The following is a 14,212-nucleotide window of genomic DNA, read 5'->3' on the forward strand; positions in this document are numbered from 1 at the left end:
GAAAATGCTCAATATGTGTTGTTAAACAAATCAGCAAAATTAAAATCGAGTTTTAATATCCTTTAGCATATATAGATTCACTTGTAATGATGGTTTGCTGGCTAAATCATGGTATAGAAATATGATCATACATCTCTTTCACAATAAAATGAGAACATAACCTAGAAATTATACCTGAAAAAAACACAATATTGTAAATCAACTATACTTCGATTAAGAAAAAGAGCATAACATAGAAATTACTCTTATCCTCCAAACTAGAATTATCATATGATTCATTTACAGTAAAGTAAACCACATACAACTACTCACTCTGGTGGATAGAAAGTCTACTTTTTTGAAGTTGAATTTTGAACATATTATGATTAATATTAATGACATTTCAATTCATTTCCTGTTTCCAATCACAAACTCAATAGGAGACCCTCAATACTGAACAAAAGATTCACACACTCAGAGGAACAGTGGCTGGACATACCATGCAGTCATAGCAGACTTGTAGCTTGGAGACTGCCAGGTGGACCTGACTTGTAAAGTTAAAGGGAAATAAGAGATGGCTTGTAGTCTATTATGAAGGAACACCATCATGCTCTTCAATAAATCATCAACTCTGCCAGTGTGCGTTCAGGAAAACAAAACATGACCAGCCGTAGGCTTAACAGGACAGGGCTTACGTTCCCGAAGAAAGATGCTCCATTACCTGTCGGGGCCGTGGTGTCGGCCTTCCTGCTCTCCCGGTCCCCCTTCTGGGCCCACACGTGCACCGTGTACTCCACACCCGGCCTCAGGCCTGTCAGGACGGCGCTGCTCTGTTCCTTCCCCACCGGAACCTCCCCGGAGTCTCCTTCAGCAGAGGTGTAGCGCACCAGGTACCTGTCGATGACGGCCTGCACCGGGTCCCAGGAGATGGTGGCCGTGTTCTCTGTCACCCGGTCGGTCACCAGGTTTTGGGGGCTGTCAATGTCTGAAAGGAAAAGTGCACTATTAATAAGCACCAAAGAGTGAGACGATGTTTCTTGGGTGAGGTAGCCTCCGTTCTAATGGTTTTGCCATCTCCTTTGTGGATTTTCAGTTGTTTCATGGACGTAGATCTCACCACAGCTGGACTCTTGGATCCTCAAGGAGGCAGCACAGGACAGCAGAATGAGCACTAGGTCAGAGTCACAGGAGCTACAGTCCAGTCCCAGCCTGAGAGGCAGAGCGGAGGAGCAGGTGGAGCCTTGGGCTGGAGCCAGGGAACTAGGCCCAGCTCTGCCATCAGCCGGCGGTGGCCCTGGACAACTCTGCTGCCTCTGGCTGGGTCTCCACTCCTCATTTGTAAAATGTGGGCCTTGCCAAACAGATTTTAAGGCGCCATAATATTCCATGAATATTCCACAAATCTGACTCCATGAATCATCAGCTAACTTTGTGAACTGTAGAGATCATTCACTTCTCTGTACCTGAGGCTTCTCAACTGCAAAATGGGCATATCGGTTCTTGCTCTACCCGTCTCAACAAAGTCCTCTGAGTACCAACTAGATGAGGAATATAATTCTCATTCCTTGCTGGTAGGAATGTAAAATAGTGCCACCGCTCTGGAAACAGTTTGGCAGCTCCTCAAAAAGTTAAACATAGAATTACCATATGGCCCAGGATTCCACTCCAAAGTATATAGCCAGAAGAATTGAAAACATATGGCCATACAAAAATTTGTACACAGAAACTCGTAGCGTCATTATTTATAATAGCCAAAAAGTGGAAACAACCCAAATGCTCATAAACTGACAAACGGATAAACAAAATGTATTATATCCACATAATGGAATATTATTCAGCAATAAAGTGAAATATTGACACAAGCTACAACATGGATGAACCTTGAAAATATTATGCTTAGTGATGAAGCCAGTCACAAAAGGCCACATATTATATGAATCTATTTATATGAAATGTCCAGAATAAGGAAATCTCTAGAGATAGACAGTAGTAGTTTCCTAAGGCTGGGGGAAGTAGGGATGGGAAAGACTGCTAATGGTATGGGGTTAGCTTCTGGGGTGATGAAAATATTCTGAATTAGACAGTGGTGATGGTTGCACCACTCGGCACATACTAAATTACACACTTTAAAAGGGTAGATTTCACAGTGTGTAAATTACAACTCAATAAGTCTGTTCTTAAAAAATGAGGAAACAGAGATGAAAGAACTTTACAAAGTATGAAGCATTACTGTATAAGAATGCAAGCTTAGGATCCTGAGAGCAGAGCACACAGTACTCAAAGAGAATTTATCCGCTAAGACGGCAATAACTCCTCCCCGTTCCAAAGAGACTACAGCAAAAGCCATTTTCCTAAAGTACTTAGCTCACAGATCCTAACATGTGGTTTCTTTGTATTCCTTCCCTTTCAAGAAGAAATATTTAATGATTGATCACAAAGGAAATATACAATTGGAGGAACAGTCGGCGGATAACACCAATCACCATTTACCTTCACAAGATCAAAGTGTGAGGCCAAGTATGAGCTCTTCATTATGATATAATGTGTAAAAACAGGGTGAGGGTTGGTGTGTGGTTTGACAGGAGTCTACCATCCTGCTCTTCCAGAAATCATCAATTCTGCCAGTTTTAGAACAGAAAAACAAAACTTGACGTGCCATAGACAGTATGACAGGGCTTACATTTTCAAAGAACAATGCTCCATTACCTGTTGGAGCCTTGGTGTCGGCCTTCCTGCTCTCCCGGTCCCCCTTCTGGGCCCACACGTGCACCGTGTACTCCACGCCCGGCCTCAGGCCCGTCAGAACAGCGCTGCTCTGCTCCTTCCCCACTGGAACCTCCCCGGAGTCTCCATCAGCAGAGGTGTAGCACACCAGGTACCTGTCGATGACGGCCTGCACCGGGTCCCAGGAGATGGTGGCCGTGTTCTCTGTCACCTGGTCGGTCACCAGGTTTTGGGGGCTGTCAATTTCTTTAAGAAAATGTTTGGGAAAACCTAAGCTTTGAAGCCATGTAAGAGATACCCACCACCCCATCACTACGATTTTTATCTCCTAGAGCCCTACTGGCACAAGGCAATGGTATTCCCATCCAGAGGGCCTGGTGGGAGTCGAGGAAGAAAGTAACCCCTGGTTCTCCATCTCAAAGGACTGCTCATTACAAACTTGACATGCTTCCCTGGCTTTCAGCTCCCTAAAATGTGGGAGGAACAATGTCTTCTTAGCAACATTATGGCACATCAAAGCAATCAATTAGACATCTGCCATGACTTCAGGGTATCTAATTTATCACTTTATCAGGGGCTACTTCCCGAGCAGTCATCCTGAAAGTATTATCACGAGCGTTGCAATGACCAGAGCCTATCAGTGTCTTTGCTGGGTCTGCTAAAAACACGGCCACTGCACAACTTTCCTTCTGTCTTCTGCTTGATTGAGTGGTTCCATTGGCAGCTGTCAATGTCAGGGAAGCGCAGCACTTGAGATCACCACTAGAACTCACCGTCTTTTTTGATCTTTAAGATTCTCTTTGCAAAGTCTCTCAACTCAAGCCGCATCTTTTGGTACCGTGTACACCCAAATTCACACCCTCAAAATTCAATTTTAATTGACCATCTTTTTCTTATTACCTGTCGGGGCCGTGGTGTCGGCCTTCCTGCTCTCCCGGTCCCCTTTCTGGGCCCACACGTGCACCATGTACTCCACGCCCGGCCTCAGGCCCATCAGGACGGCGCTGCTCTGCTCCTTCCCCACCGGAACCTCCCCGGAGTCTCCGTCAGCAGAGGTGTAGCACACCAGGTACCTGTCGATGACGGCCTGCACCGGGTCCCAGGAGATGGTGGCCGTGTTCTCTGTCACCTGGTCAGTCACCAGGTTTTGGGGGCTGTCGATTTCTTTTTAAAAAGGAAAGGCTGAATTTTAGAGCCAAGCGGGGACATCCCAACTCCTCATCGTCATTCACTTTATCTTTATTAGCAATACAATTCCATTGAAAACATTTTCCAGGGAAACAAGCCACTGGATATTAAAACAGGAAGGAATTAGATCTTCTCCAAATTTATCAACATGGAAGTTCTCTGTCCTTCTAGTTCCCACGAAAATAAAAATCTCCTGAGCAACAAGATAAGCCACCCAAATGGCGACTGAAACAACCTCTTTTGTTATCTCCATGGTATCTAGCTATTTTGTTTCACAGAATTTGAGAGCTGAGAAGTTACATCTTTCAAGCTTCTTCTCTTGTATGAAAGGGGAGGAGAAGGGAGACCCAGCGAAATGAAAAGACTCCGAGATCCAACTGTTTTCTTGTGTTAAAACCTAGACCAGTTTCCTCTGAATTTTGAGCCCTCCCACCTTCTCAAGGACTTTGTTCCCTTTCACCTACCCTCTTACCTGCAGCATCAATCTCTCCTCCTCTACCATTATTCCCAGACAAACAAGCTCTAGATCTCTCATCCCCCTGCTCAACTGACAGGCTTCTCAGGAGAACCGTCTGCATATCTCAGTTTCACTCCTCTCCTCCCATTCACTCCTCAGCTCAATGACGCTTGGCATTTTCTACAGCACAGCACTACAACTGCTAGTCTAGGTCACCAACAACTCCATGTTGCCAAATCCTATGGACACTTGCCATCCTCGCGTTGCTCGACCTTTGAGCAGCATTTGTCAGAGCTGAGCCACTCCCTCTGCCTTGAAACACTCTCGGCTCTTGGCTTTCATGACTACACACTCCCCTGGGTTTCTCCTAACCCCTAACTCCTCCTCTTCAGTCTCCTTCATCAGCAGCCTGAAAATGTCGGGGTGCCCAAGGTTTCCTCTCTTCCTCTCTCCCTACAGGTGATCTCACCCATGTCCACAGCTTTCAATCCCAGCCAGATGCTCACAGCTGCCCAGTATGTATCAACTCTGAGCCCTTGACTTGTATCTACAACAGCATATCCACCACATTGCCTAGCATGTATTAGACACTCAATAAATATTTGTGGAATCAATAAATAAGTCGCTCAATTAACCAAGGAATCTCATGAGTATCTCAAGCTCAAATGTCTAAACGTCTTAACATTCCTCCTCAAACCTATTTATCGCTCAGAAAATGATGCCCCAATCATCCATGTTACTCAAGTCAGAAACACAGGTCATACTTGGTCCTTCACTTTCTTCCTGTCCCACACCTCATCCATCAACAAATACTGTCATTTATGCCTCCCAAATATGTGCCCAGATATCCCCTTTTCTCATCCCTACTGCCATCACACTTGTCCAAGTCATCACCACCTCTCCCCCGACTTTATTAAACTTCCCCCTTCTACCCTTATCAGCTCTTCCATTTATTCTCCTCTGGCGCGAATAACTGTTTAACAATGAATATCGCATCATGCCACTCTTCTTCTAATAAGTGTAGCACGCTCCCTCTTTGAAGCACCATGTGGTCTTGTATGATCTGACCCTTCTTCCTTCCCCCATCGTCTCATGCCACTCTCTCTCCCATCCTCAATGCTCCAGCAACACCAGCCTCCTTTCAGTTCTTCAACCATCTCATGCTGTTCCAGCTCAGGGCCATCACACATATTCTTCCCAAAATGGCTAGTTTTCCCCAATACACATTCTCCCCTTCCTCTGCAAGCACACTGCCCAACAGATCTCTCTGCAACGATGGGAATAGTCCATAATCTGCACTGCCCAATACAGTAGCAATTAGTCACATGTGGCTACTGACTATTGGAAATGTGGCTAGTATCACTGAGGGAATAATTTTTAAATTTTTGTTAATTAATTAAAATTTAGGGCTTCCCTGGTGGCGCAGTGGTTGAGAGTCCACCTGCCGATGCAGGGGACACGGGTTTTTGCCCTGGTCCGGGAAGATCCCACATGCCGCAGAGCGGCTGGGCCCGTGGGCCATGACCGCTGAGCCTGCGTGTCCGGAGCCTGTGCTCCGCAATGGGAGAGGCCACAACAGTTAGAGGCCCGCGTACCGCAAAAAAAAATTTAAAGGGCCACATGTAGCTAGTGGCCACTGTTTTGGGTGGGATAGTAGAACAGAATTGTAAGCTGGGCACACGGCCCTCCAGCTAAAGACTTCATTTCCCAGCCCCCCTTGTACTGAGGTCTGGCACTGTGTCTTGGATCTGGCCGGCGGAATGTGAGAAGTGATGTGTGCAGTGCGGTCATGCTCTTCCCTTTCCATTACCCCTTTCCACTGGTTGGAGTGAGGATAGGTGATGACCATGTAGATGCAGGCAACTCCCTAGGAGTGGCTGAGCAACAATACAGAAGGAGCATAGGTCTCCTGTACCATGGAGCTACCCTATCAGCCTTGGTCCCCTACACTCTGACCATTCCACAAGAGAGAAATAAACTTCTTTCTTATTTAAGCCACGGTTATTTGGGTGTTTTTGTCAATGTGTATCTTAACTATTGCTTCCCCATTCCATCCTTGCCCTGTTATTCTCTACACCTACACCATGTTTATCTTGTTCATAGAACTTATTATAATTTATACTTACAAATGTGTTTGCTGGTTGATTGTCTTTCCCACTGGACTTCAAGAGAGTAGGAAACGTATTATTTTGTTCACTGCTGTAGCCGAGGCCTGGCACTTATAAATATTCATTAAAATTTAGCTACATGGGGCTTCCCTGGTGGCACAGTGGTTGAGAGTCCGCCTGCCGATGCAGGGGACATGGGCTTGTGCCCCGGTCCGGGAAGATACCACATGCCGCGGAGCGGCTGGGACAGTGAGCCATGGCCTCTGAGCCTGCGCGTCCGGAGCCTGTGCTCCACGACAGGAGAGGCCACAACAGTGAGAGGCCCGTGTACCACACACACACACAAAAATTTAGCTATATGTTGAAATGAACACAGAGCTCCAGCTGCCAAGGGTAACACTTGTTCCTTTAAACTAAGCACCATATATTAAGTAAAAAATAAAATACCTTGCCACAAAAAAGTACTTTAACCCAGTGTTTTTAAGAATTTTATATTGGCTTTACCTAATTCCCTATGATTTCCTATAACTGATTAAAAACACAGGCTTTGGAAAACAGTTTTAAGACATTCATGGAACTGCTCAGTACTGAGCCCATTACTGTGCTTTGTTCTTTCTTTAGGTGAACAGAGTTTTTTTTTACAGCAAACTCTCCTAAAATAGTCTACAGTCCTTGAGGTCATGGGCCACAAAAGCAGCAGTGCCATAATTCAACAGTAGTAGATCAGCCCACAGTAAACACCCTAGTTTGCTTTTCTCTTCGCTCCTGTTACCTGTCGGGGCCGTGGTGTTGGCCTTCCTGCTCTCCTGGTCCCCCTTCTGGGCCCACACGTGCACCGTGTACTCCACGCCTGGCCTCAGGCCCGTCAGGACGGCGCTGCTCTGCTCCTTCCCCACCAGGACCTCCCCGGAGTCTCCGTCAGCAGAGGTGTAGTGCACCAGGTACCTGTCAATCACGGCCTGCACCGGATCCCAGGAGACGGTGACCGTGTTCTCTGTCACCTGGTCGGTCACTAGGTTTTTGGGGCTGTCAATGTCTGAAAGGAAAATGGGGATCAATAAACACTATTACTAGAGTGAGATCTTGTGGCCATGCTGTTTGGGCTGGGGCAGCTTCCTCTTCTTAGAATCTTCCTATCTCACATGTCAGTTTTCAGTTGTTTCATGGGTGTAGACCTCTTTCTACATCTGGACTTGTGGGTTTTCAAGGCAGCAGAACAGGACAGCAGAATGAACAGTAGGACCAGAGTCAGAAGAGCTGTGGCCCTGGACAACTCTGCTGCCCCTGGCTGGGCTTCAGTTTCTTGATCTGTAAATCTGGACTTCAGGTTGGATGGACTCCAGGGTTCCTTCAAGAACTAATGTTCCATGCATGCATCTCATTTCATAAATTACTAACTTGTTTTGTGAGCTTGGGCAAGGCACTTCACTTCTCCGCATTCATAACATTGAGTTGTTAATAGTTATTGTACATATCTCTCTGAGTAGCTCTGAAAACCAACACAAAAAATGTCATGTAGAAAGGGGCCTTGAGGGCTTCCCTGGTGGTGCAGTGGTTAAGAATCCACCTGCCAATGCAGGGAACACGGGTTCGAGCCCTGGTCCGGGAAGATCCCACATGCTGTGGAGCAAGTAAGCCTGGGCGCCACAACTACTAAGCCCGCATGCCACAACTACTGAAGCCTGCGTGCCTACAGCCCGTGCTCTGCTACAAGAGAAGCCACCGCAATGAGAAGCCTGCGCACCGCAACGAAGAGTAGCCCCCGCTCGCCGCAACTAGAGAAAGCCCGTGCACAGCAATGAAGGCCCAATGCAGCCAAAGATAAATAAATAAACAAATAAATAAGAAGAAAGGGGCCTTGAAAATATTGAAGTATCACAGTGCTTATAGGAAAAAAAAGCAGGCGGAAATAATATTAGTGTATACCCTGTAGAGATGGGCATTATGTGAGTTAATAACATGCCCCTTACGACAGCTCCTGGCAGAGTGGATGCCCAATGACCATAAGCTATTTTAAATGATATCAGTTTGTTGATATTTTATGAATGTACAGGATTATGTTCCTCCATACTACACACAGGGAAGGTGTTTGCATATGTATTCACCAAGAAAATAATAGCGTTTCTTTGTTCCACATACGGGCATACCTCATTTTACTGTGCTTCTCTTTATTATGCATCAAAGCTATTGCACTTTTTACAAATTGAGAGTTTGTGGCAACCCTGTATCCAGCAAGTCTGCTGGCACCATTCTGCATGTGCCAATAGCATTTGCTCACTTTGTGTCTCTGTGTCACATTTTGGTAATTCCCATAATATTTCAAACTTTTTCGTTATTATTTTATTTGTTATGGTAATCTGTGACCAGTGATCTTTGATGTTACTACAATTTGCTGAAGGCTTACATGATGATTAATATTTTTTAGCAATAAAATATTTTTAAATCAAGCTTTTTTAGACATAACACTATGGCACACTTTATAGATACAGTGCAATGTAAACGCAACTTTTATACGTACTGGGAAACAAAAAATTCATGTGACTTTCTGTACTGTGATGTTCACTTTATTGTGTTCGTCTGGAAGCGAACTCACGACATCTCTGAGGTACGCCTATAGCTCACTGCAAAAGCCATTACCCTAAGGTCCTATCACATATATGCAACAGTATGTTCAAGTGGGGCTATTCTTATCTTGGTTTAGGCTGTGACCCCCAAGAAAATTGGTATTTACTTTCCAACCTGAAGGCCCACAGCCAAGGCAGGACCAACAGTTTTGTGGCCTTTGATTGACCAACCAACTCCAGATTACGAAAGAGGCTGGAAAGTACAAACAGGTGGGACTTAAAAGAGTGGATTTCTTTGGAGAGAGTTATACCGTGAGTCCCATGGGTGAGAGCCAAGCCTCGAATAAGCAGTTGCAATGGGATCCCTTACAGAGCTGTTTATATATACTCCAGAGCAAAAGTTCTCAACCAGGGGTGATCAGCAATGTCTGAAGATATTTTTGCTTCTCTCAGTTCAGTGTGGAATGGGGAGGCTCATGGCATCAAATGGGTAGAGGTCAGGGATGCAGCTAAACATCCTACAATGCACAAGACAGACCCCTGCAACAAAGAATTATCAACAGTGCCAAGGTTGAGAAACCCTGCCCAAAGCTTGGGGAACACCGTGGGCTGGTGTCTGACATGTGCCTAAAATATCTGAGAGGTGAGAAAATAGCTGGTTGTGCTGCTGCAGAGCAGCAAGAGGCTGCAGCATTGCAACAGACCCATACATCTGGTTGCATGGACAAAGGATGCATGTGTGTTCCCCATGGACCAGATGTGGGCTGAAGAAAGGAAAGCCCACCTGGGACTGTTTTAGAAGCAGTCCAAGAGGATCACCCAGAGGGGTGAGGTGGGCTCACCTCACGCCTCACCAGAGAAGGGCACTGGAGGGCACCCCCAGATGTATGGGCAGAGGGGAGTAGGAGACATGCATGTATCTACAGAATCACTACAGTGAAAGAGGACAGATGAGGTGTCTCTGAAGAACACAAGGAAGTGTTCCATGAAGGAAAAGTTAGTTTTAACCCTTGTTAGGCCCCACGACAGACCCGAGCCAGCTGTGACTATTACTGTCAAGCAAGATCCCTCACCTCTCCTCCTCCCGACACCCCTTACCTCCCACGTACCAAACATAAATGGGTCAGGAGCTCGAGTTAGCACTCTGGAAGGACAGTGCTTAACGAATGGACTGGAAATACAAGAGAAGCCGAGCACGCCCCCTTCAAGGGCAGGCAGTTAGCCCACAAATGGCCCAAGCTGATGGAGAGGAGCAGGTTTAAAGTTACATAAAGTATGTACAATTACATGGATGTAGACATCTTAATTACTAAAATGATACATATTGGATGCTAAAAGTGACTAGACATTTGCTTAGTTTGAGCTAATAAAACGTTATTATTTCTGCAAAAAACGCTCATCCAAAGAGCAGAAACAAAAATAAGCACCACAGAAAGGCTTTATTTATTTAACATCTTTATTGGAGTATAATTGCTTTACAATGGTGTGTTAGTTTCTGCTGTATAACAAATTGAATCAGCCGTACATATACATATATCCCCATATCTCCTCCCTCTTGCATCTCCCTCCCTCCCTCCCTTTCCCATCCCTCTAGGTGGACACAAAGCACCAAGCTGATCTCCCTGTGCTATGCGGCTGCTTCCCACTAGCTATCTGTTTTACATTTGGTAGTGTATATATGTCAATGCTACTCTCTCACTTCGTCCCAGTTTACCCTTCCCTCTCCCCGTGTCCTCAAGTCCATTCTCTACATCTGTGCCTTTATTCCTGTCCTGGCCCAAGGTTCTTCAGAGCCTTTTTTTTTTTTTTTGTAGATTCCATATATGTGTTAGCATATGGTTTTTCTTTTTCTCTTTCTGACTTACTTCATTCTGTATGACAGTCTCTAGATCCATCCACCTCACTACAAATAACTCAATTTCGTTTCTTTTTATGGCTGAGTAATACTCCATTGTATATATGTGCCACATCTTCTTTATCCATTCATCTGTCAATGGACACTTAGGTTGCTTCCATGTCTTGGCTATTGTAAATAGAGCTGCAATGAACACTATGGTACATGATTCTTTTTGAATCATGGTTTTCTCAGGGTATATGCCTAGTAGTGGGATTGCTGGGTCATATGGTAGTTCTATTTTTAGTTTTTTAAGGAACCTCTATACTGTTCTCCATAGTGGCTGTATCAATTTACATTCCCACAAACTGTGCAAGAAGGTTCCCTTTTCTCCACACCCTCACCAGCATTTATTGTTTGTAGATTTGTGATGATGGCCATTCTGACCAGTGTGAGATGATACCTCATTGTAGTGTTAATTTGCATTTCTCTAATGATTAGTGATGTTCAGCATCTTTTCATCTGTTTATTGGCAATCTGTATATCTTCTCTGGAGAAATGTCTATTTAGGTCTTCTGACCATTTTTTAATTTGTTTGTTTGTTTTTTTGATTTGAGCTGCATGAGCTGCTTGTATATTTTGTATATTAATCCTTTGTCAATTGCTTCGTTTGCAAATATTTTCTTCCATTCTGAGGGTTGTCTTTTCGTCTTATGGTGTCCTTTGCTGTGCAAAAGCTTTTAAGTTTCATTAGGTCCCATTTGTTTTTGTTTTTATTTCCATTTCTCTAGGAGGTGGGTCAAAAAGGATCTTGCTGTGATTTATGTCATAGAGTGTTCTGCCTATGTTTTCCTCTAGAGTTTTACAGTGTCTGCCCTTACATTTAGGTCTTTAACCCATTTTGAGGTTTTTTTTGTGTATGGTGTTGGGGAATGTTCTAATTTCATTCTTTTCCATGTAGCTGTCCAGTTTACCCAGCACCACTTATTGAAGAGGCTGTCTTTTCTCCATTGTATATTCTTGCCTCCTTTATCAAAGATAAGGTGACCATATGTGCATGGGTTTTTCTCTGGGCTTTCTATCCTGTTCCATTGATCTATATTTCTGTTTTTGTGCCAGTACCATACTGTCTTGATTACTGTAGCTTTGTAGTATACTCTGAAGTCAGGGAGCCTGATTCCTCCAGCTCCGTTTTTCTTTCTCAAGATTGCTTTGGCTATTCAGGGTCTTTAGTGTTTCCATATATATTTTGAAATTTTTTGTTCTAGTTCTGTGAAAAATGTCATTGGTAGTTTGATAGGGATTGCACTGAATCTGTAGACTGCTTTGGGTAGTATAATCATTTTCACAATGTTTATTCTTCCAATCCAAGAACATGGCATATCTCTCCATCTGTCTGTACCATCTTTAATTTCTTTCATCAGTGTCTTACAGTTTTCTGCATACAGCTCTTTTGTCTCCTTAGGTAGGTTTATTCCTAGGTATTTTATTCTTCTTGTTGCAATGGTAAATGGGAGTGTTTCCTTAATTTCTCTTTCAGATTTTTCATCATTGAAAAATGATGAATGTGTATAGGACTGCAAGAGATTTCTGTGCATTAATTTTGTATCCTGCTACTTTACCAAACTCATTGATTAGCTCCAGTAGTTTTCTGGTAACCTCTTTAGGATTCTCTATGTATAGTATCATGTCATCTTCAAACAGTGACAGCTTTACTTCTTCTTTTCTGATTTGGATTCCATTTATTTCTTTTTCTTCTATGATTGCTGTGGCTAAAACTTCCAAAACTATGTTGAATACTAGTGGTGAGAGTGCACAACCTTGTCTTGTTCATGATCTTAGAGGAAATGGTTTCAGTTTTTCACCATTGAAATGATGTTGGCTATGGGTCTGTCATATATGACCTTTATTATGTTGAGGTAAGTTCCCTCTATGCCTAATTTCTGGAGGGTTTTTATCATAAATGGGTGTTGAATTTTGTCGAAAGCTTTTTCCGCATCTATTGAGATGATCATATGGTTTTTCTCCTTCAATTTGCTAATATGGTTTATCACGTTGATTGATTTCCGTGTATTGAAGAAACCTTGCATTCCTGGGATAAACCCCACTTGATCATGGTGTATGATCCTTTTAATGTGCTGTTGGATTCTGTTGCTAGTATTCTATTGAGGATTTTTGCATCTATGTTCATCAGTGACATTGGCCTGTAGTTTTCTTTCTTTGTGGCATCTTTGTCTGGTTTTGGTATCAGGGTGGTGGTGGCCTCATAGAATGAGTTTGGGAGTGTTTCTCCCTCTGCTATATCTTGGAACAGTTTGAGAAGGATAAGTGTTAGCTCTTCTCTAAATATTTGATAGAATTTACCTGTGAAGCCATTTGGTCCTGGGTTTTTGTTTGTTGGAAGATTTTTAATCACAGTCTCAATTTCAGTGCTTGTGATTGGTCTGTTTATATTTGCTATTTCTTCCTGGTTCAGTCTTGGAAGGTTGTGCTTTTCTAAGAATTTGTCCATTTCTTCCAGGTTGTCCATTTTAGCAAGCCTTAGGTGCTTGTAGTAAGCTCTCATGATCCTTTGTATTTCTGCAGTGTCAGTTGTTACTTCTCCTTTTTCATTTCTAATTTTATTGATTTGAGTCTTCTCCCTTTTTTTTCTTGACAAGTCTGGCTAATGATTTATCAATTTTGTTTATCTTCTCAAAGAACCAGCTTTTAGTTTTATTGATCTTTGCTACTGTTTCCTTCATTTCTTTTTTTTCCAATCTGATCTTTATGATTTCTTTCCTTCTACTAACTTTGGGGTTTTTTTGTCTTCTTTTTCTAATTGCTTTAGGTGTAAGGTTAGATTGCTTATTTGAGATGTTTCTTTTTTCTTGAGGTAGGACTGTATTGCTATAAACTTCCCTCTTAGAACTGCTTTTGCTGAATCCTATAGGTTTTGGGTTGTCGTGTTTTCATTGTCATTTGTTTCTAGGTATTTTTTTATTTCCTCTTTGATTTCTTCAGTGATCTCTTGGTTATTAAGTAGTGTATTGTGTAGCCTCCATGTGTTTGTATTTTTTACAGATCTTTTCCTGTAATTGATATCTAGTCTCATGGCGTTGTGGTCAGAAAAGATACTTGATACAATTTCAATTTTCTTAAATTTACCAAGGCTTGATTTGTGACCCAAGATATGATCTATCCTGGAGAATGTTCCATGAGCACTTGAGAAAAATGTGTATCCTGTTGTTTTTGGATGGAGTGTCCTATAAATATCAATTAAGTCCATCTTGTTTAATGTATCATTTAAAGCTTGTGTTTCCTTATTTATTTTCATTTTGGATGATCTGTCCGTTGGTGAAAGTGGGATGTTAAAGTC

General features: G+C 43.2%; 1 protein-coding gene across 1 annotated transcript in view; it reads right to left on the reverse strand.

The window, feature by feature from the left end:
* Nucleotides 1-14,212, reverse strand: part of TNN (tenascin N) — a 53,020-nt gene that overhangs the window by 17,284 nt on the left and 21,524 nt on the right. Inside the window, exons 8-10 of the mRNA XM_029230064.1 lie at nt 3,604-3,867; nt 2,686-2,949; nt 701-964 (exon numbers count right to left, since the gene is read on the reverse strand). Of these exons, the coding sequence (XP_029085897.1) occupies nt 701-964; nt 2,686-2,949; nt 3,604-3,867 (792 nt within the window). The remainder of the gene's footprint in view (nt 1-700; nt 965-2,685; nt 2,950-3,603; nt 3,868-14,212) is intronic.

This window comes from Monodon monoceros, unplaced genomic scaffold (assembly GCF_005190385.1).
Source record: "Monodon monoceros isolate NGI ecotype Baffin Bay Population unplaced genomic scaffold, NGI_Narwhal_1 Super_Scaffold_18, whole genome shotgun sequence".
NCBI classification, from domain to species: Eukaryota; Metazoa; Chordata; class Mammalia; order Artiodactyla; family Monodontidae; genus Monodon; species Monodon monoceros.